The sequence below is a fragment of the Pelobates fuscus genome, chromosome 13, assembly GCF_036172605.1.
Source record: "Pelobates fuscus isolate aPelFus1 chromosome 13, aPelFus1.pri, whole genome shotgun sequence".
In the NCBI taxonomy this organism is placed as follows: Eukaryota; Metazoa; Chordata; class Amphibia; order Anura; family Pelobatidae; genus Pelobates; species Pelobates fuscus.
This window is the reverse complement of record NC_086329.1, coordinates 4,388,512-4,408,349: the sequence shown is the minus strand read 5'-3', so window position 1 is coordinate 4,408,349 and position 19,838 is coordinate 4,388,512. Positions and strand designations below refer to the sequence as shown.

The following is a 19,838-nucleotide window of genomic DNA, read 5'->3' as shown; positions in this document are numbered from 1 at the left end:
ATCAACACAGTAAAGGAGGAGACTATATTTAAAAGAAGAAAAACTACCACAACAAGAGGACATAGTCTTAAATTAGAGGGGCAAAGGTTTAAAAATAATATCAGGAAGTATTACTTTACTGAGAGGGTAGTGGACGCATGGAATAGCCTTCCAGCTGAAGTGGTAGAGGTTAACACAGTGAGAGAGTTTAAACATGCGTGGGATAGGCATAAGGCTATCTTAACTATAAGGTAAGGCCAGGGACTAATGAATGTATTTAGAAAATTGGGAAGACTAGATGGGCCGAATGGTTCTAATCTGCTGTCACCTTCTATGTTTTTGTTTTTTGTACAAACAGTGGTCAGATCAGAAAATTACTTTACTTATTTTTTTCATGTTTTTTATTTTAATTTTTTTTTTGTTAAAATCAAATAAGGATTTGAAAGTGACATTTATTTCCTCACTTTGTTGTCATCATCAAATACTTCCTTTTCCGATAATCTGGAATGATGGGAGATGGCCTATTGGCTTTCTAGCTTCTGACTTTTTGTTAGCATTGCATTCTCTGAGGCTGTCCCTATAGATTTAAGGGCTTTCTATTAAAATCCTCTACAGCCTCCTCTGAAAAAACACAAAACCGTCATGTCTTAAAGTGATACTTACAGCTACATTTACTGTTGTTTGGGTGGAATTAACACTTTTGTCTGCTTGTCTTTTAATTTTAGCTGAGTTCTTTAACCCCTTAAGGACCAAACTTCTGGAATAAAAGGAAATCATGACATGTCACACATGTCACGTGTCCTTAAGGGGTTAAAGATACTCTCAGATGAGCATTTCAAAATAATCCTATCTGTGTTAAACCAGGTCTTCTATGTGAGGTGGGAGTCTAGTGATATGTTATCAATCATCACATTGGGGGTCAATACGTTGAGAGGAGCTACTCTGTACAATATGATGAACTTAATAATACATGTAGACCAACCCCAGTACACTGAATTTCTTTTTCATTGAGCCAAGGCATAGTAAATGTTGGCCCATTCTGTTTAATTCATAGTCTTATTCAATAGGCCTTGTGGTGCTTTTGGCTTTTTTTTCCCCCTCTTCTTATTTTATTTTGAATGTAGACCATAAAATTTGTAATAATCTTGGTAAACTCTCTACTGTGTACGAATGTTAAAATAAAATGTCTCCTACATATACAGATACTTATCAGATGTGTTACTATCTTACCGTCTAACCGCTTACTAGATTAAATAAAATGTACTGCTTCTGAAAGCAATGAAGATACTTTATAAATAAGAAAAATATTGCTTATTTGTGAGGGATTCCATTGTAGTTTTTTTAATATACATCTCTTGATCAGATCTCTTCGGGAATGTCACTTGAAGCTGCTGGAAACAGCTCTTCTGCTTCCAAGCCACTCGCTGCCAACACCAGTTTAACCTCGGGATCTGCAGGCACAGCAGCTGGGACAGGAGCAGAGCGCTGGTCTGAGGACTCCTTTGGAGTCTTGTGGGGGGAAGAGAGAAGGTCTAAGGAACCAGGGCAACTTGGGAGCTTGACAATGCCAGGAATGCAGCAGACTGTGGATTATGCCCACGGTAGAGGTTAGTAGTCTGTATTTTCATCAGTAGAGTATAACTATTTCAAATGAAACTGCTCGTTATAGGGACTGACATCGGCTTTGTTTTTTTAGACCGTTCTGTTGGTAAAGTAGAACAAGTTCCATATGGTGAGAGAGTTGTTCTTCTCCCTGATCCAATAGCTGAAAGAATGCCTCGTTCATTCCATAAAGGTAAGTGCATTGATGGGAATCGTGGTAAAACTAAGGCGAGGTGTGCTGCGGCTGGCTGTTGCTTAGGCGCTTGCTGCGTTCAGATATTGCTTAACAGCAAGATGTTTTCTCTTGTATTTGACTGCATTAATGATTCCTTTCAGACTACCTGGATGACCTGGATCTGCGGGACAGGGATTCCTACTTAGAACGCCAAGGCAGTAAAATTCTTGATCGTCGGGAGTATGAACGAGAGAGAGACCGTGACTTACACAGAGAGCGTGACCATGATAGGGAGCGGTTCGAACGGGACCGCCATTCTCGTGATGATAGGTAGAATTTTTTTGATTAAACATTACTCTAACCTGGGCATTAAAAAGTACCTATAGCCATGAATATATCACTTTTGCTTTTTAAAACAAAAAAACTAAATTCCATAAAGATTATCTTAATTCCAGCATTGGGACAACTCTGTTACCCGTTCCACCTTCGTAGATATCGGTATGCCTGCTGACATCTTCTTGATTTTCTCCAATCCAATGCATCTGATAAAGAAGCAATCGATGGGAGGTACACAGGAGTGGACAAATTCTGTACTTCTCCAATCAGATTCTGCTATCTGCAGCATTTGATTCTTGTACAGAGTTTTACTGTGAAGGAGAATGCGCCTCTAGTGGCTGTCAGGACAATGAGTGGATGTGTATTTAACCCTGCATTGTAAACAATTTCTTAAAATGACAGGACCTCTGCACCCAGACCACTTCATTGATATAGTAGTCTGAATAATTATAATGTTCCTTTATTTGATATTTACCCTTTGAAGTATGCACAGGGCAGTAGCTTTTCTATGTGTACCCATCAATCCTTGTGTGTTTACAGGTCTGCATCTTACCGGGACAGCAAGGACAGCTCCTCCAGGCGTGGTTCTGACAAGCCTTTTTATGATCGTAAGTCTGAGCGGCCAGCTTATGAGGTAACACCTCCTGCATTTGGAGGTGAAACATCACTCACAACCCTCACTCCATAGGTGTTCTTAAAACAGCACTGTCATGTCCCCGTCCGTTTGTTGTTAGTTTATTTTTTTAACCTCCCTCCCAACTCCACATCATCTAATTGTCCTCCTAGTCACCCCAAATACCCTTAGGCCCCCATTTTACCTTCTTTTTAATTTTTATTTTTTGCCTGGACCTAGGTCCTGGGTGCCGACATAGTGTCAGTGTTTGTTTGTTCAGTTTATTACAAGGAGGGGGCTACTGGCTCGCAGCTCCCTCCTTGTAATATGTAAAAATAGAAGCGGTGGGTAACTGTGCTCCCTGTCATTTCATAACACCCCCATGTTCCAATTCACTCTGAGGGTCAATATGACCTCCATATTAGCAAAAGGGAGATTAAAATCTCCCAAATACCTGTACTTGCTATGCTGCGAGTAGGGGAATTTCTAGTAAACAGTGAGCAGCCTGCGGCTGCTCATTGTTGGGGGATGTGGCACCTATACAAATAATTAATGGGGGGAGACAGTTTCCCCAACTAGCCCCCACCAGTACACTTCAAGTGGGGGCTACTAAACTAAACGGGGGCCGTAGGGGGACTTAGTGTCCCCCTACGGCCCCCACCCACAAACAGCGGGTATGGGCCCTAAGTTAAAATGGGGGTGTTGGAACTATTTTCCCAGCCTCCCCACCGATGAGCGGCAGGTTGGGGGCCTTAAATGACAAAAGGCGGGAGGTCCTTTGATGTCCCTCTCCCAGCCCCCACCTATTAGCGGCAGTGGGGGCCCTATGTTACAAATGGGGGACCTATTGTCCCAGCCCCCACCCCAGGTTACTAGGGGTCACACAAACGCCTAGTCACCCCCATCATAATTAAAATTAAAACCCTACCTACACCCTCACTCTAAAAATAGTGAGGGGGGGGAAGCAATACAACGAAATACCTGTTAAAAAAAGTCATTTGCCTTTAGATGTCGTCTTCTCACTGTTTAGTTGACATGCCCCTACGTGCATCATAGTGAGTAGGGGCAGAAGGTCTGTCTTCTTTACACGTAGATCATGCCTTTCCTACCTGTTAGACTTTCGCCCTGGATACTGAACAAGAGGTGGCTGCGCTTCTCTTTTCCTCTCGCTCCACCCCTTGTCTGCTCGGTCCCATCTCACCTTATCAGATCTCTCTCCCCTTGTCTTGCGCTTTCTTCAATACACATCTTCAACTGCTCTCTCTCTTCTGGCGTTGTCCCTGCTGATCTTAAACATGCCACTGTAGTACCTATCCTGAAAAAGACCTGTCTTCCCCCTCTATTTCAATTTCTCCTCAAAGCTTCTGGAAAGACTTGTCTTTAGCCCTTTTTCTCACTTTCTCAATTCCAACTCTCTCCTCGACCCTCTTCAACCTGACTTCCGCCCTTTCCACTTTACTGAGACTGCTCTTATCGCAGCTAAACGCAAAGGACACTACTCCATACTAATTCTTCTTGACCTCTCTGCTGCTTTTGACACCGTTGATCATGCTCTCCTTCTTCAAACTCTTCAATCACTCTGTCTCTGTGACTCTGTCCTCACGTGGTTTTATTCATATCTCTCCCATCGCTCATTCAGTGTCTCCTTTTCTAATGATACCACCTCCCGTCGTCCTGTTTCGTTTTCTATTTTCTCTTAATACTGCCTCTCTTGGCAAACTTATTACCTCTTTTGGAATCCACTACCACCTGTACGCTGATGACACCCAGATATATCTCTCCTCCCGTGACCTCTCTGCTTGCCTTTCTTCCAGACGAACAACAAGCTAGACACCCCTAAGGGAACCAACTAAGTGTGTGTCAGGGGCGACCAAGACAGGGGATAACCCTCACATATGTGTATAAATAAAGAAACAGACCTGGTGGGTCAGAAAAAGTAGGGCGCCCCCAAGTGGATTACTATATATATATACAGAAATAAAACATAGCTTTTAATAGTTACTGTAATAAAATACTCATATTCAAAATGAGTTGAGGATAACAAAAATAGTTAAAATAGGTATAGATAGGTGAAATAGTTCCTGAGTGGGATATTTAACCTTAAGATATCACTTAAGGAAGATTAATACAATCTTGGAAAGAAAGAAAGTCCCCCTACAATACTTAATCCGTTACTATATAGGGGGCGCCCTTCTTTTTCTGACCCACCAGGTTTCTTTTTCTGACCCACCAGTTTCTTTATTTGCCTTTCTTCCATCTCTGACTGGATGTCCTCCTGCTTTCTGAAACTCAATCTCTCTAAAACTGAGCTCTTTGTCTTTCCTCCTCCTAATACTGATCCTACTCTTTCGCTCTCCCTTCAAGTTTGGGGTACTCACATCAGTCCATCCTTGCAAGCGCGCTGTGGCGTCATACTTGATTCTGGCCTCACCCTTGAGCCTCATATCCAGCATGTTGCCAAATCCTGTACATTTCATCTTAAAAACATAGCCCGCATCTGGCCCTTTTTTTTTACTCAAGATGCTGCCATGGTGCTTGGCCATGCTCTAGTAATTTCCCGCATGGATTATTGTAACCCTCTTCTAATTGGTCTTCTCAAAAGCCGTATTGCCCCGCTACAGTCCCTAATGAATGCTGCCACCAGACTGCTTTTCCTCTCTAGTCTGTCCTCTCACCCCTCTGTCAGTCCTTACATTGGCTTCCTGTATCCTATAGGAGTCAATTCAAAGTGCTAACCCATACCAATAAAGCACTGAACAATTGAAGCCCCTCTTATATATCTTCACAGATCCATAGGTATGCCCCTTCTCTGTGTCTCCGCTCTGCCCCTGACCTTCTGTCCGCTGCTTGCACCTGTACGGCCAACTGACGCTTGCAGGACTTCTCTCCGGCGGCTTCAGTCCTATGGAATAGCCTGCCTACCGCCATCAGATTCTCCCCTAGTCTTGCATCTTTTAACAAGTGCCTTAAAACCCATCTCTTTAGGAAAGCTTATCGCCTCCCAGAGTAAGCTCTACCTTTCATACCTGTCCCTTGCTCTCTCCTAAAGAGCAGCACTCTACTCTCTCCTCCAGCTCTGCTTCACTCCCACCTTATTTGATTGCTATTTTCCTGTCCTAATGTGTTTTACACCCCACATCCTATAGACCGTAAGCTCGTTTGAGCAGGGTCCTCTTCAACCTCTCGTTCCTGTAAGTTTCCTTGTAATTATCCTATTTATAGGTAAATTCCTCTCTCATATCGTAATTTACGAAAACTAATCTTTACCAAGTATTAGTAAAGTTTGCTTAAAGTCCAATTTTGGTCTTTCAACCTTTTAGTAGATGGCTCCCTAGTACCGTCGGAATTAGGGAGCTATCTGCTAAGTGCCTGCAAATGTAGTCGTGGCACGAAAATGATCGGAATTTCATTCATTTGAATGAATGGAGCGGGCGTAAACTCCTCCTTGAGTCAAAGATGGTCAAGCATAGGAACAATACATATGACAAAGTAGTCCCTACTTTATCTTATGTTTTAAAGAAAACTAGATCAGAAAGAAAGAAATAAAAAACAGATTCTGAGAGAGGAAGAGGAATCAATAGGATAAGTTAAGTTCGGCATGACCATGCCTCTTTAAGCTTTTTGTGTAATAAAGAGCATTGTTTTTGTTTGTCTTTATTTTTATTCTTCTGTTTAATAGGTGAGCGTAGGGGCTACCCGGAGGAGAAGCCATCAATGCATCTGCCCATGCCTGCTCCACGAGCTGAGAAGAAACCAGAGACCAAGAGTGTGGATGACCTTTTAAAGAAACCTGGCCGTGAGAGTCGACCAGAGAGGGTGGGTTTTCTATACCTGGAAGATCTCTCTTCCGAATAATGGAAGCTGGAGAGAACTTAGTTTTTTTTGTTTACATTTTGAATTGTCCGTTAAAACCAAACTAAAATGTGTAAAAAGGAGGGTCTTTCTGTGAGTAACAGGTTGGAGCACGCTCTATTCCCAGCATGATAGGGTTAATAGTTTCTTGTCAGCCTTTTTAGGTGAATGTAATTAACCTGCACTAGTGTTTAAAAAGGTCAGCCTCTGAAGGCATCAGAGAGAGAGGAGGCAGTTAAGCTTGAGACTCTAAGGAAAGAATGTTCTGTGTAAAAGCCTGCATGTTTAAACTGTTTAAAACTGGGAACTGGATTATTTATTTCTGTGAAGCACATCATTGCATATCTTGAGGAAAGTGCAAATAAACCGCAATACTATTTTATTCTGACACTTGCATTTGAAGTTTATTGTCAAGAGCCTGGCTATCCTGCCAGAATGTGTGTTTCTCTCTCTCTCTCTCTCTCTCTATCTATCTATCCAACCACAGCACAGAACAATCGGTCTTCTATTTTTGTCAACATATATAAATATAATTTGTGCTGGTCAGGTTTTATCATGCTGCTTCTGAATCTGCTTCCCAGATTAAGCTAATTTTATTTTCCTCTAGATTGTGGTGATCATGAGAGGGCTGCCTGGCAGTGGCAAAACCCATGTGGCAAAGCTCATCAGGGTGAGTGTACCCTCATTCTCTTCTATGAGTGTGCTGTGTCCTGTTCAGTCCATTGTGCTTCTGCCTGCCACACTCTGTGGAGAGCTCCCTGCTCTGTCAATTCCCTACCCTGTGTGCTCCCTGCTGTCTCTCGTCCTTACATTGTGAGTGCTCCTGCTTTGTCCTGTCCCCTACGCTGTGTGCGCCCCCTGCTCTCTACAGTCCCTACCCTGTGTGCCCCCTGCTTTCTCCAGTCCCTACCCTGTGTGCCCCCTGCTTTCTCCAGTCTCTACCCTGTGTGTGCCCACTGCTTTCTCCAGTCCCTACTCTGTGTGCCCCCTGCTTTCTCCAGTCCCTACCCTGTGTGCCCCCTGCTTTCTCCAGTCCCTACCCTGTGTGCCCCCTGCTTTCTCCAGTCTCTACCCTGTGTGTGCCCACTGCTTTCTCCAGTCCCTACCCTGTGTGCCCCCTGCTTTCTCCAGTCCCTACCCTGTGTGCCCCCTGCTTTCTCCAGTCTCTACCCTGTGTGTGCCCACTGCTTTCTCCAGTCCCTACTCTGTGTGTGCCCCCTACTTTATCCAGTCCCCTACCCTTTGTGTGCCCACTGCTTTCTCCAGGCCCTACCCTGTGCGTGCCCCCTGCTTTCTCCAGGCCCTACCCTGTGCGTGCCCCCTGCTTTCTCCAGGCCCTACCCTGTGCGTGCCCCCTGCTTTCTCCAGGCCCTACCCTGTGCGTGCCCCCTGCTTTCTCCAGGCCCTACCCTGTGCGTGCCCCCTGCTTTCTCCAGGCCCTACCCTGTGCGTGCCCCCTGCTTTCTCCAGGCCCTACCCTTTGCGTGCCCCCTGCTTTCTCCAGGCCCTACCCTTTGCGTGCCCCCTGCTCTCTCCAGTCCCTACTTTGTGTGTGCCAACTGCTCTCCTGTTCACACCCTTCACATTGAATGCCACCCTGCGTCTCAAAGTGTAAGTGTTTTGAGCGTGTGCTATTTGTATAAGGCTTTATACTACCCACTTACCAATCTCGTTATGCATTTCCATTAGGATAAAGAAGTGGAATGTGGTGGTGCAGCTCCTCGAGTTCTGAGCCTTGATGACTATTTTATCACAGAGGTGGAGAAAGTTGAGAAAGATCCTGATACTGGCAAAAGAATCAAAAAGAAAGTATGTAGCCCCATAGTGAGTGTGGGTGGTGTGGCTCCTAAAATGTGTGGAGTGACTCATATAATGTTTGATTAGGTTATGGAGTACGAATACGAGGCAGAAATGGAAGACACCTATCGTAACAGCATGCTGAAAACTTTCAAGAAAACCCTGGATGACGGCTTCTTTCCATTCATTATCCTGGACAGCGTTAATGACCGGGTGCGTCACTTTGAGCAGTTCTGGAGTGCAGCCAAAACAAAAGGATTTGAGGTGAGCTCTTCCCCTAATTTCCTTTAATCTAGTAACCATCAGGATTTTGTGCAGATTCTCTATTTTGTCGTTTTTGTAGGTGTATCTGGCTGAGATTAGCGCTGACAATCAGATCTGCACTAAGCGAAACGTCCATGGACGTAAACTTAAAGAAATCAACAAGGTAAGTGCGGCAGCTGAACATTGATACTTCCAAGACAGTTTGAATTTTCAGCTAATCACTTCTGCTCCCCCCTTCCCCCATTAGATGGCAGATAATTGGGAATTTGCACCTCGTCACATGATCCGTTTGGACATTCGTTCTTTGCTTCAAGATGCAGCCATTGAAGAAGTAAGTGTTAAATGTAATGATTGCATTGTAAGCTTTCTTACTCATTTACTTGAAGTTCACCTTTTATTCACCACAGCTACTTGGTTAAAAATATCAATTATTTTTATTATTTTTTTTTTTAAACTACTAATTGCAGTTTGTTTCTAGTGGATACTACCATATGGGAAACTTGTGTCATTGCAGATCTATTCCCTGTATTGATGGGCATTAGATATGTCAGTCAGTGGGTACATTACCTTTACAGCTGGGCACTGGAGAATTCCATGATGTTTGGTGACTCTCTGGGTAAACTGTGTTGTGTATAAATGCTGTTTTCTTTTTAGGTTGAAATGGAGGATTCTGAGCCAAACGCAGAGCCCCTGAAGGAAGTGAAGGAGAAGTCAGAGGAAGAGGATAGCGACCGGGTAGGAGAGCCTGCTACCTGACTCTTAACGGGTTTAGGGTTGGAACTTGTGGTTGGTGTAAACGGGTGCCATCTTGAAATCTTTTATCGGCACACACTAAATATTTTTACCATGTTCTAGATCAGTAATGGCTAACCTTGACACCATAAATTTTTGGACTACATTTCCCATGATGCTCAGCTAGCTTTTATACTCTAAAAGCTAGCTGAGCATCATGGGAAATGTAGTCCAGAAACTATTTATGTTGTCAAGGTTAGCCATCACTGTTCTAGATCCATCTGTGTCATGTTTTATACTTCTTTTAATAGTTTTTTTCAAATGACTTTCATCTAAAGTCCTTTCACCTCCATGCAAAAACTCGTTCACATGTTATGATTGTATTTGTGTAAAGAACTGAAAGTAGAGACCTCTATTCGCCTCTTAAAGACACATTCCAGGCACAAACCCAGCTTAAAGGGACACTATAGTCACCAGAACAACTACAGCTTATTGTATTTGTTCTGGTGAGTAGAATCATTACCTTCAGGCTTATTGCTGTAAACAGAGAAAATGCAGAGAAATGCAGTGTTTACATTACAGCCTAGTGATAACTTCAGTGGCCACTCCTCAGATGGCTGCTAGAGATCCTTCCTGGGTCATGGCTGCCTAAAATGCATCCAAACATTCAGTGTCTCCTCCCTCTGCATGCAGACACTGAACTTTCCTCATAGAGATTCATTGATTCAATTCATCTGTATGAGGAGATGCTGATTGGCCAGGGCTGTGTTTGAATCATGCTGGCTCTGCCCCTGATCTGCCTCCTTGTCAGTCTCAGCCAATCCTATGGGGAAGCACTGTGATTGGATCAGGCTACCACTCCTGGTGATGTCAGAAGACTGCTTGTTTTTCTGAGTCTAACAGCATGCAGAGTTAGAGCTTCAAGATTTTTACTATATTTATGGAGGCATGAGGGGCCCAGGGGGGCTAGATGGTGGGTTTATCACTTTAGGGTCAGGAATACATGTGTTCCTGATCCTATAGTGATCCTTTAAATGTGTTTGATAGGTTAATCCTTATTTACAATTGGAAAACACAAGTTTGCCTCTATAGTCGTGCCTATTATTTTAGAAAAAGAAGTATTTTTGAATGTAACACAGCCCAGCTAGTGCCAGCACTGCGTGAGCTTTAGTGTCAGTAGACAGTCATATTATACGCAAAGCAGCCTGCATTACTAGATGCCATCCAGACACTCAATAGACTTATGATACATTAACTGTCTGTCAGTTGTATTAAACTGCTTCACTTTATTTTACAAGTGAACACAGCAGCCAACTATTAACTCTGTAGATAAAAAAAAATGTAATCCCATGGTTACTTTGTTTGTCTTTCTGACTGTGGGAGTCTTCTTGCCATAGCTTATGCTGGCATTGTGTAGACCTTTGAAGAAAAAGCAGATAAAGGGTATTTTGAGTGTTTTGTTCCTGTTATATAACCCTGGGACGCCCTCTTACCCTTTTGTTCCATGCAGATGCTGGTAATGTTTAGCCATGTGGATACTTTTCTCTGCTCACTTGTAATATACACTTTATGGGTTTAATCCACAACCAAATTGTCGCCAGTAAAGAATTTAATGGGAGGGAGAAAAATTAAAGCAGTACAAATGCCACATGCAATGCCTCCTCTCATAAATAGCATCAAATGTGTAAATATGGAGGGCACAAAAAAGAATAGAATGGTAAATGTTGCTTATGTAAGAAAACTTTGTATCAAATTAATTCAAAACCGTGCTGTATGGCAAAATACAAGAATCAAAAATATACGTTCAATTTACTAAATATTGCTAATACAATGACCGAAAGACATTAAAATAATCCACTGTTGTAAGATATCTAGCAATGTGGGGATTGAATTAGCTTTGAATATTGTAACAAAACGGCGTCTGAGACAAACTGTTCCAGTTAATGGACTGGAAACATACATTTCAATGTGACAGCTTTATTGCCACCCCTCCCCCATGGAGTTTAATCTTAAGAGTAGAGTTGTAGCAATAGATATGTTATGCTTCAGTTTAAAGTTGAATCCTTAGCCAGTGCTACTTTGTAGCAGCAACCAAATCAATGAAGTAGAGGTACTAGCTGATGAGAATTAATAACAGGTACATTGTCTGGATGTTTACTCCTAATGCAGGCTTCTTGGTTTCCTATTGTTCAGCTCGGACAATGCTGTCAGTGTCTGGGATGTGTGTTTACTCTGATAAGTCTTCTTTTTTTTACCCTTAAAAGCATTTTAATTGTTGGAGGGGAAAAAACAAATCACATGCTTTAAAGTTGTGTTGGTGCCTGGAGTGTCCTTATATATGATCACTGGTCAGGAATGTCCATTTTATTTTGCATTTGCAGCTTTTGACCTGCACGTGTTTTCCTGAATTGAAAACTTGCTGCGGAATTGTTGCTATTGTCACATACTTCAAGAGTTAGTTAAACAAATTGCTGGGAGAAAAAAAACTAAAGATGGTCCCCATAAAGTTTCAATCTAGCTTTTTGGGCAACACTGAAAGACCTCTGCTCTGAGTGAGTGGTATTAGGGATCGGTTTCCTTCTGTGCTCGTCAAAGAATGCAGACAATAGCTACCATTAATTACCTCACCTGTGCTGAAGCAGGATTTCTGAAAGTTCTGGGTTATTGTGCATTCTAAAGGCCAGTTGTTGATAGTGCGAAGTTAAAACAAATAGTAGCAGAGCGAGCATATTACTGTAAATGACAGTAATGAGGATCTAGAGGTTTGCTAGTGCTGCAGTGGTATAGCGTAGAAAGCTATACAGACATGGAGGAAGCTAAATCCTATAGGAGGGGGGCATGGCAAGAGAGGATAACAATTTCAAAGTGAACTGTAGTGGGTACTGGTGGCATCATTGTAGTCGCACCCTGCTGCTCCCGGGTTTAACTTCCTACCTGGGGTGTGCCTCCTCGCCGCCTCTACTTTTTATCGAGGGACGCAATCCACTAATCAGGAGCTTCTACTCGTAAACCCTGCAATTCAGGACTGTTTTGTACAAAAGGTTTTCTCATCTGATCCCATTGTGCACTTTTTAATCACCTGTGAGTTTTTCCTGCATCCATTATTCTGCTTCCATGCAGTGTCCTGGCTGTGTTTAGTGGCCATTAGTTCCCTTTTCATGCGTCTCTCCATTCTGCAGCTTCTTTCCAGATGTTACATTAGCTTCAAGTCACTATATCCCGGATCTTTCTGTGTATTTGTAAGACCAACTGCAGCGGCCTTCCCTGACTTGTTAAGTAAAATGTATTCTATGCATTCTTCTCGCTAACCCTTCCAGCTTCTCTCTGTGATTTAGGGATATCTTCCGAAAAGCAAATGGGAAATGGATACATCGGAGGCAAAACTGGGTAAGTGTCATTTTATCTGGAATCATGATATTCCATCTGCAGTGCTGTGTGTGTCAGGTTATAACACAGTGTGATGTGTTCCAGTATTTACTAATGTGTGCTGCGTACTGATATATTATACCGTAAAATTACCTGTATTTTATTTGTAATACCTGCGCAACACTCTATTAATCTATACGGATGGAAACAGACTCCTATACTAAATGCTGCATTCTCGGCTGTGTTTATAATTTGTAAAATGGCTATAGTCTGTGTGTATAGAATCTTATCTCAAACAAAATGTTAGTAGATAAATCTCTAGTCTGTATTGTGGTTCACTCTTCTAACTGGCAACTCAAAACTGAAAGAAAACACTTCAAATACATGTTTTTTTTTTTTTATGTTTTGTTTGTCAGTGTTGTAGGGACTCTTCCTTCTCTCCACCTCATACGGTTCTCCTTTGACTTTGAGATCAGTCACCAAACTTGGTGGAGAGTATGTGGTGGAGACCATCTACATTTATTTTTTTATTGAATGTTAATTTATATACTGTACAACATGTGCTATCTGCTATTCATTCAGTGTTACACATTATGCTTCATTTTTTCTTTCTGGCTGGGTTTCATTTTCCATAGCTTAGATTCTTAAGAAGAAGAAAAAATGTCAGTGCTAGTAGTCTCATAGAGCTGAGTTTAATCTCTGTTTAAGCCTGATTTTACCTCTTTACTTTGCCCAGAGAAACCTTAGAGTGCGCTATAAAAAATATATGGATGGGGGAAGCTATACATTCTATTTGATTACTGTGACCGTCGTCAACCCTCTAGTGAAAAGGTGCAGTTTAATAAAGCTTACTCCTCCCGCAAGCATTGGGGACAAGATGTGCATGAGCAACAAGACACCTCGCTCGTCCAGTTAAAGGCTCTTTATGTGAGAATTTTTTATTAAATGACCATGTCGGAGTCTGTTACAGCTCTCTCGGCAGGTGTGTTTAGCCCTGCAATTAAAACTCCCCTGCTTCTACAGAGTGGGAATATTCTACATTGTAGAATTAAAGGAAGATGTAGTGCTCTGAGTGCCCATAGTGTCCCTTGCAAGGAACACTCCAAGTAACCACTTCAATTGATTTTGCCCTGCCATCATCCCAGTGTAATTTGTCAACCTGTTTTTTAGAACGGTTGTTCCCATGGCGCCTGGGCCACATAGTCTTTTTATGAGAAGATGGATGTCTGTCTGCATCTTCTGCACAGCTGATGCTACGCTAAAACCACTTGACCAATTACACTGGGGCTGTGCCAGGTAATTTTTTGGCACTATAACCACTACAGCAGGCTATAACAGTTTGACTAATCCTAATCTGATTTTTTTGATTGGGTAACTAATATAGATCAGGGTGGTGCAGTAGACATTGCTTACCTAGATTTCAGTAAGACTTTTGACACTGTTCCACATTGAAGGCTTATCAATAAACTGCAATATAAATTAGAGATTAGACCTCGGGGAATGTGTAAGGGCAGTGGGATTTTAATGGCTGTTCAATACTTTGTTTCCTAATTGACTGTTGGCAATATTCACACTTCGTGTTTGTATTCTGCTGTTTTTATGGGATTCAGTATGTTCAAAACAGAATCAGTGAATTTATTACTTGCCATTCCCATTATTGGTGCATTTTATTCTCAATGCTAGGGCTGGGAGCGACTAGTTATTCCCTATGGCTGCGCTGGGAGCGACTAGTTATTCCCTATGGCTGCGCTGAGAGCGACTAGTTATTCCCTATGGCGGCGCTGGGAGCAACTAGTTATTCCCTATGGCGGTGCTGGGAGAGTCTAGTTATTATCCCTGGCGGCGCTGGGAGGGACTCGTTATTATCCCTGGCGGCGCTGGTAGAGACTAGTTATTATCTATGGCGGCGCTGGGAGGGACTAGTTATTATCTATGGCGGCGCTGGGAGGGACTAGTTATTATCCCTGGCGGCGCTGGGAGGGACTCGGTATTCTCCCTGGCGGTGCTGGTTGAGACTAGTTATTATCTATGGCGGCGCTGGGAGGGACTAGTTATTATCTATGGTGGCGCTGGGAGGGACTAGTTATTATCTATGGCGGCGCTGGGAGGGACTAGTTATTATCTATGGCGGCGCTGGGAGGGACTAGTTATTATCTATGGCGGCGCTGGGAGGGACTCGTTATTCTCCCTGGCAGCGCTGGGAGGGATTAGTTATTCTCTCTTGCGGCGCTGGGAGGGACTAGTTATTCTCCCTGGCGGCGCTGGGAGGGACTAGTTATTCCCTATGGCAGCGCTGGGAGCGACTAGTTATTCTCCCTGGCGGTGCTGGGAGGGACTAGTTATTCTCCCTGGCGGCGCTGGGAGCGACTAGTTATTCTCCCTGGCGGCGCTGGGAGCGACTAGTTATTCTCCCTGGCGGCGCTGGGAGGGATTAGTTATTCCCAATGGGGGCGCTGGGAGCGACTAGTTATTCCCTATGACAGCACTGGGAGCGACTAGTTATTCTCCCTGGCGGTGCTGGGAGGGACTAGTTATTCCCTATGGCGGCGCTGGGAGCGACTAGTTATTCTCCCTGGCGGCGCTGGGAGCGACTAGTTATTCCCTATGGCAGCACTGGGAGCGACTAGTTATTCTCCCTGGCGGCGCTGGGAGGGACTAGTTATTCTCCCTGGCGGCGCTGGGAGGGACTAGTTATTCTCCCTGGCGGCGCTGGGAGCGACTAGTTATTCTCCCTGGCGGCGCTGGGAGCGACTAGTTATTCTCCCTAGCGGCGCTGGGAGGGACTAGTTATTCTCTATGGCGGCGCTGGGAGGGATTAGTTATTCTCTATGGCGGCGCTGGGAGGGACTAGTTATTCTCTATGGCGGCGCTGGGAGGGACTAGTTATTCTCTATGGCGGCGCTGGGAGGGACTAGTTATTCTCTATGGCGGCGCTGGGAGGGACTAGTTAATCTCTTTATCAATGGAGACGACCTTCGATACTCCAGATGTTTTGGACTACATCTCCCTTGATGCTTTGCCAGTATAATGGCTGTAAGAGCATTATGGGAGATGTAGTCCTTCTACATCTGAATTACCAAAGGTTGCCTATCCCTGCTTTATATTATTGACACCAGAACTTTCCTTAATGATACTATTGATTGTTATATTGATCATTAATGCTTTATCAAATTTTAACAATAATTGACATTTGGTATGTTTAGCCATCAATTTATTTTTAATATATGGATGTAAAATTTTTATTTTTTTATTTTTGCTATGCATTTACCTTGGCATTTTTAAACTATTTTAAAATGTGGTTTTAAATTTTTACCTGTCTTTCATTGCTTGTGTGACCCGTGCTGTTAGCAGATGAGATTGACACTGTGCAGTGTGGTAGGTGAGGCTTCACTGGGCACCGTGCGGTGTGGTAGGTGAGCTTCACTGGGCACCGTGCAGCGTGGTAGGTGAGCATCACTGGTCACCGTGCTGTGTGGTAGGTGAGCATCACTGGTCACCGTGCTGTGTGGTAGGTGAGCATCACTGGTCACCGTGCGGCGTGGTAGGTGAGCATCACTGGTCACCGTGCGGCGTGGTAGGTGAGCATCACTGGTCACCGTGCGGCGTGGTAGGTGAGCATCACTGGTCACCGTGCGGCGTGGTAGGTGAGCATCACTGGTCACCGTGCGGCGTGGTAGGTGAGCTTCACTGGTCACCGTGCGGCGTGGTAGGTGAGCTTCACTGGGCACCGTGCTGTGTGGTAGGAGAGCCTCATTAGACACCATGCAGCGAGGTCATGCTATGTAATATTACATCCGTAGTTAGTGAGCACGGTATGGCACTGGATGTTTATTAGTGAGCACTGTATGGCACTGGACGTTTATTAGTGAGCACGGTATGGCACTGGACGTTTATTAGTGAGCACGGTATGGCACTGGACGTTTATTAGTGAGCACGGTATGCCACCGGACGTTTATTAGTGAGCACGGTATGGCACTGGACGTTTATTAGTGAGCACTGGGTGTTTATTAGTGAGCACAGTATGGCACTGGATGTTAGTGAGCACAGTATGGCACTTGACGTTTATTAGTGAGCACTGGATGGTTTTTTTTTTTTTTTTTTTACATTCTTTATTTTTGTTGTGCAATGACAAAATGACAGACAAGCTCGTGGTGCCCCAAGAGCAATCCTTGAGCGAATATTCACTGAGCACTGGATGTTTATTAGTGAGCACGGTATGGCACCGGACGTTTATTAGTGAGCACAGTATGGCACTTGACGTTTATTAGTGAGCACTGGATGTTTATTAGTGAGCACGGTATGCCAGCGGACGTTTATTAGTGAGCACGGTATGGCACCGGACGTTTATTAGTGAGCACGGTATGGCACCGGACGTTTATTAGTGAGCACGGTATGGCACCGGACGTTTATTAGTGAGCACGGTATGGCACCGGACGTTTATTAGTGAGCACGGTATGGCACCGGACCTTTATTAGTGAGCACGGTATGGCACAGGACGTTTATTAGTGAGCGCGGTATGGCACAGGACGTTTATTAGTGAGCACGGTATGGCACCGGACGTTTATTAGTGAGCACGGTATGGCACCGGACGTTTATTAGTGAGCACGGTATGGCACCGGACCTTTATTAGTGAGCACGGTATGGCACCGGACGTTTATTAGTGAGCACGGTATGGCACCGGACGTTTATTAGTGAGCACGGTATGGCACCGGACCTTAATTAGTGAGCACGGTATGGCACAGGACGTTTATTAGTGAGCGCGGTATGGCACCGGACGTTTATTAGTGAGCGCGGTATGGCACCGGACGTTTATTAGTGAGCGCGGTATGGCACCGGACGTTTATTAGTGAGCGCGGTATGGCAGCGGACGTTTATTAGTGAGCGCGGTGTGGCACCGGACTTTTATTAGTAAGCGCGGTGTGGCACCGGACTTTTATTAGTGAGCACGGTATGGCAGCGGACGTTTGCCACTAGTGAGCACGGTATGGCAGCGGACGTTTGCCACTAGTGAGCACGGTATGGCAGCGGACGTTTGCCACTAGTGAGCACGGTATGGCAGCGGACGTTTGCCACTAGTGAGCACGGTATGGCAGCGGACGTTTGCCACTAGTGAGCCCGGTATGGCAGCAGACGTTTGCCACTGGCACCGGACGTTTGCCACTAGTGAGCCTGGTATGGCAGCGGACGTTTGCCACTAGTGAGCCCGGTATGGCAGCGGACGTTTGCCACTAGTGAGCCCGGTATGGCAGCAGACGTTTGCCACTGGCACCGGACGTTTGCCACTAGTGAGCCCGGTATGGCACCGGGCGTTTGCTACTAGTGAGCCCAGAGTTGCCACTGGTGTTCCGCATTTAGTGAATAGTTACTTCTAATGCATTGAGCTTAGTGTAAACAGAATGAAAACATTACATATCTATATAAAAGGCTGAGACTTGCAAACCTCAGTATTCTATACTTGCAGCCTGAACGAAATGTGTGAGCCCAAGTGATTCCTGACACTGGCAAACCAAGCATGAACTAACTGTTATATGGAGTGTTATACTGTAATAAGAGCTCAGTGTCTGCTGTCATAGGATATCTGCAGTAAGCAAGTGTTGCATGCTCAACAGAGGCAATATTTTCTTATTCAAAAATAATCTCAGATAAAAATATTGATATGATTTGAAATTTTCTGTAATTTTGTTTTATTGTCATATGAATTTAGTTCTCCTATTTGAAATTATGATGAGGCTGCATAATGACAACACTTAACTGGTTTTAGTGAATTACTGTGTGTATATCTATATATATATCTGTGTAATATTGAAATCCATTTAGCTAATTGTTAGACTCCTTTTGCAAAGTAGATATTGTGATTCTCCAGCAACAGATTAAATGGGCAGCTATAGCCTCACCATTCTATTTCTATATTCTTTATATCAATGTCCATGTACAGCATTGATCGTCTTGCAATGTGACAATTTGTGGTGTTTATAAAGCTGTAGCACTTTGTACATTGTCTGCCAAATCATTACAATTTGTACTACATATACAACAGCTGCCATTAGCTCGATTTAAAATGCTATTTATTTTAAACGGACTTTTCTTTGTAACTGTTTCTGAAATGTTTTTTCTTGTGTGTAATTATTGAAGTTCTACTAATATGCAGACACTGAACACAGAGCTCAAATTAAGTTACATATCATACCCCAACTCTCAACATACAAAACCTCTGCAATATACATACATACACCATGCATTCACCCATCAACACTCCTCTTTAATCACACATTGGGGATATTATTTTTATAATCACTTATTTTGATTGTATTTTTAAAAGATTTTTTTTCTTAATTTCTTCAAATTCTGACAGTTTTACTAGATTTTAGAGTAGTGGGGAAAAGAAATACGTCAAACACTTTATTGTTAAAAAAAAAAATGGCGGAAAAATTGGTAAATTCCTTAAATCACTGAAATATGGTGTATATTCAAAAATGGTACGATTAAATGAGAACTCCTAAAAAAAAAGCTAGATTTAATTACTCCAAAGATTTGGTAAAAATTAGACGGAAAAGTGTCTGTGACCCTTTGACTAGTCACCTACAATAACCCTTCACACAAATAGGCTAGCGTGGCAGGAGTACCACTATAGGGTGTTCAGTTACTGTGGAGGGAGTACCAATATAGGGTGTTTACGGCTAGCGTGGCAGGAGTACCACTATAGGGTGTTCAGTTACCGTGGCAGGAGTACCACTATAGGGTGTTCAGTTACCGTGGCAGGAGTACCACTATAGGGTGTTCAGTTACCGTGGCAGGAGTACCAATATAGGGTGTTCAGTTGCCGTGGCAGGAGTACCAATTTAAGGGTATTCAGTTACCTGGGTCTGCCATGTGCGACTACCTGGCTCTGTGAAGCAGGAAGCTCAGTTAAAAGTTTCTGTATTTGCTCACCTGAGCTGAGCAATATGCAGGGACAGATTATTGGCTGAGCTTGTCAGCTGATCTCAGCCAATGAGAAGCTGTGCACTACTGGGCTTAGCTGCCTGGAGAGGCCCCTGGTGGCCTTAAGATAATGGGCAAACGGGGACCAATCCGGGGGTGGAGAGAATCAGGCGCTTTAGTAGTTATGTTGCCTGTCATGTT

At 43.7% G+C, this 19,838-nt stretch overlaps 1 protein-coding gene across 1 annotated transcript in view; it reads left to right on the top strand.

The window, feature by feature from the left end:
- YLPM1 (YLP motif containing 1) overlaps positions 1-19,838 on the top strand; it is a 41,704-nt gene that overhangs the window by 16,613 nt on the left and 5,253 nt on the right. The window contains exons 8-19 of the mRNA XM_063439996.1: positions 1,343-1,586; positions 1,676-1,774; positions 1,918-2,086; positions 2,633-2,700; positions 6,385-6,521; positions 7,165-7,227; positions 8,247-8,366; positions 8,442-8,618; positions 8,698-8,781; positions 8,866-8,949; positions 9,273-9,353; positions 12,686-12,737. Coding sequence (XP_063296066.1) covers positions 1,343-1,586; positions 1,676-1,774; positions 1,918-2,086; positions 2,633-2,700; positions 6,385-6,521; positions 7,165-7,227; positions 8,247-8,366; positions 8,442-8,618; positions 8,698-8,781; positions 8,866-8,949; positions 9,273-9,353; positions 12,686-12,737 — 1,378 coding nt within the window. The remainder of the gene's footprint in view (positions 1-1,342; positions 1,587-1,675; positions 1,775-1,917; positions 2,087-2,632; positions 2,701-6,384; positions 6,522-7,164; positions 7,228-8,246; positions 8,367-8,441; positions 8,619-8,697; positions 8,782-8,865; positions 8,950-9,272; positions 9,354-12,685; positions 12,738-19,838) is intronic.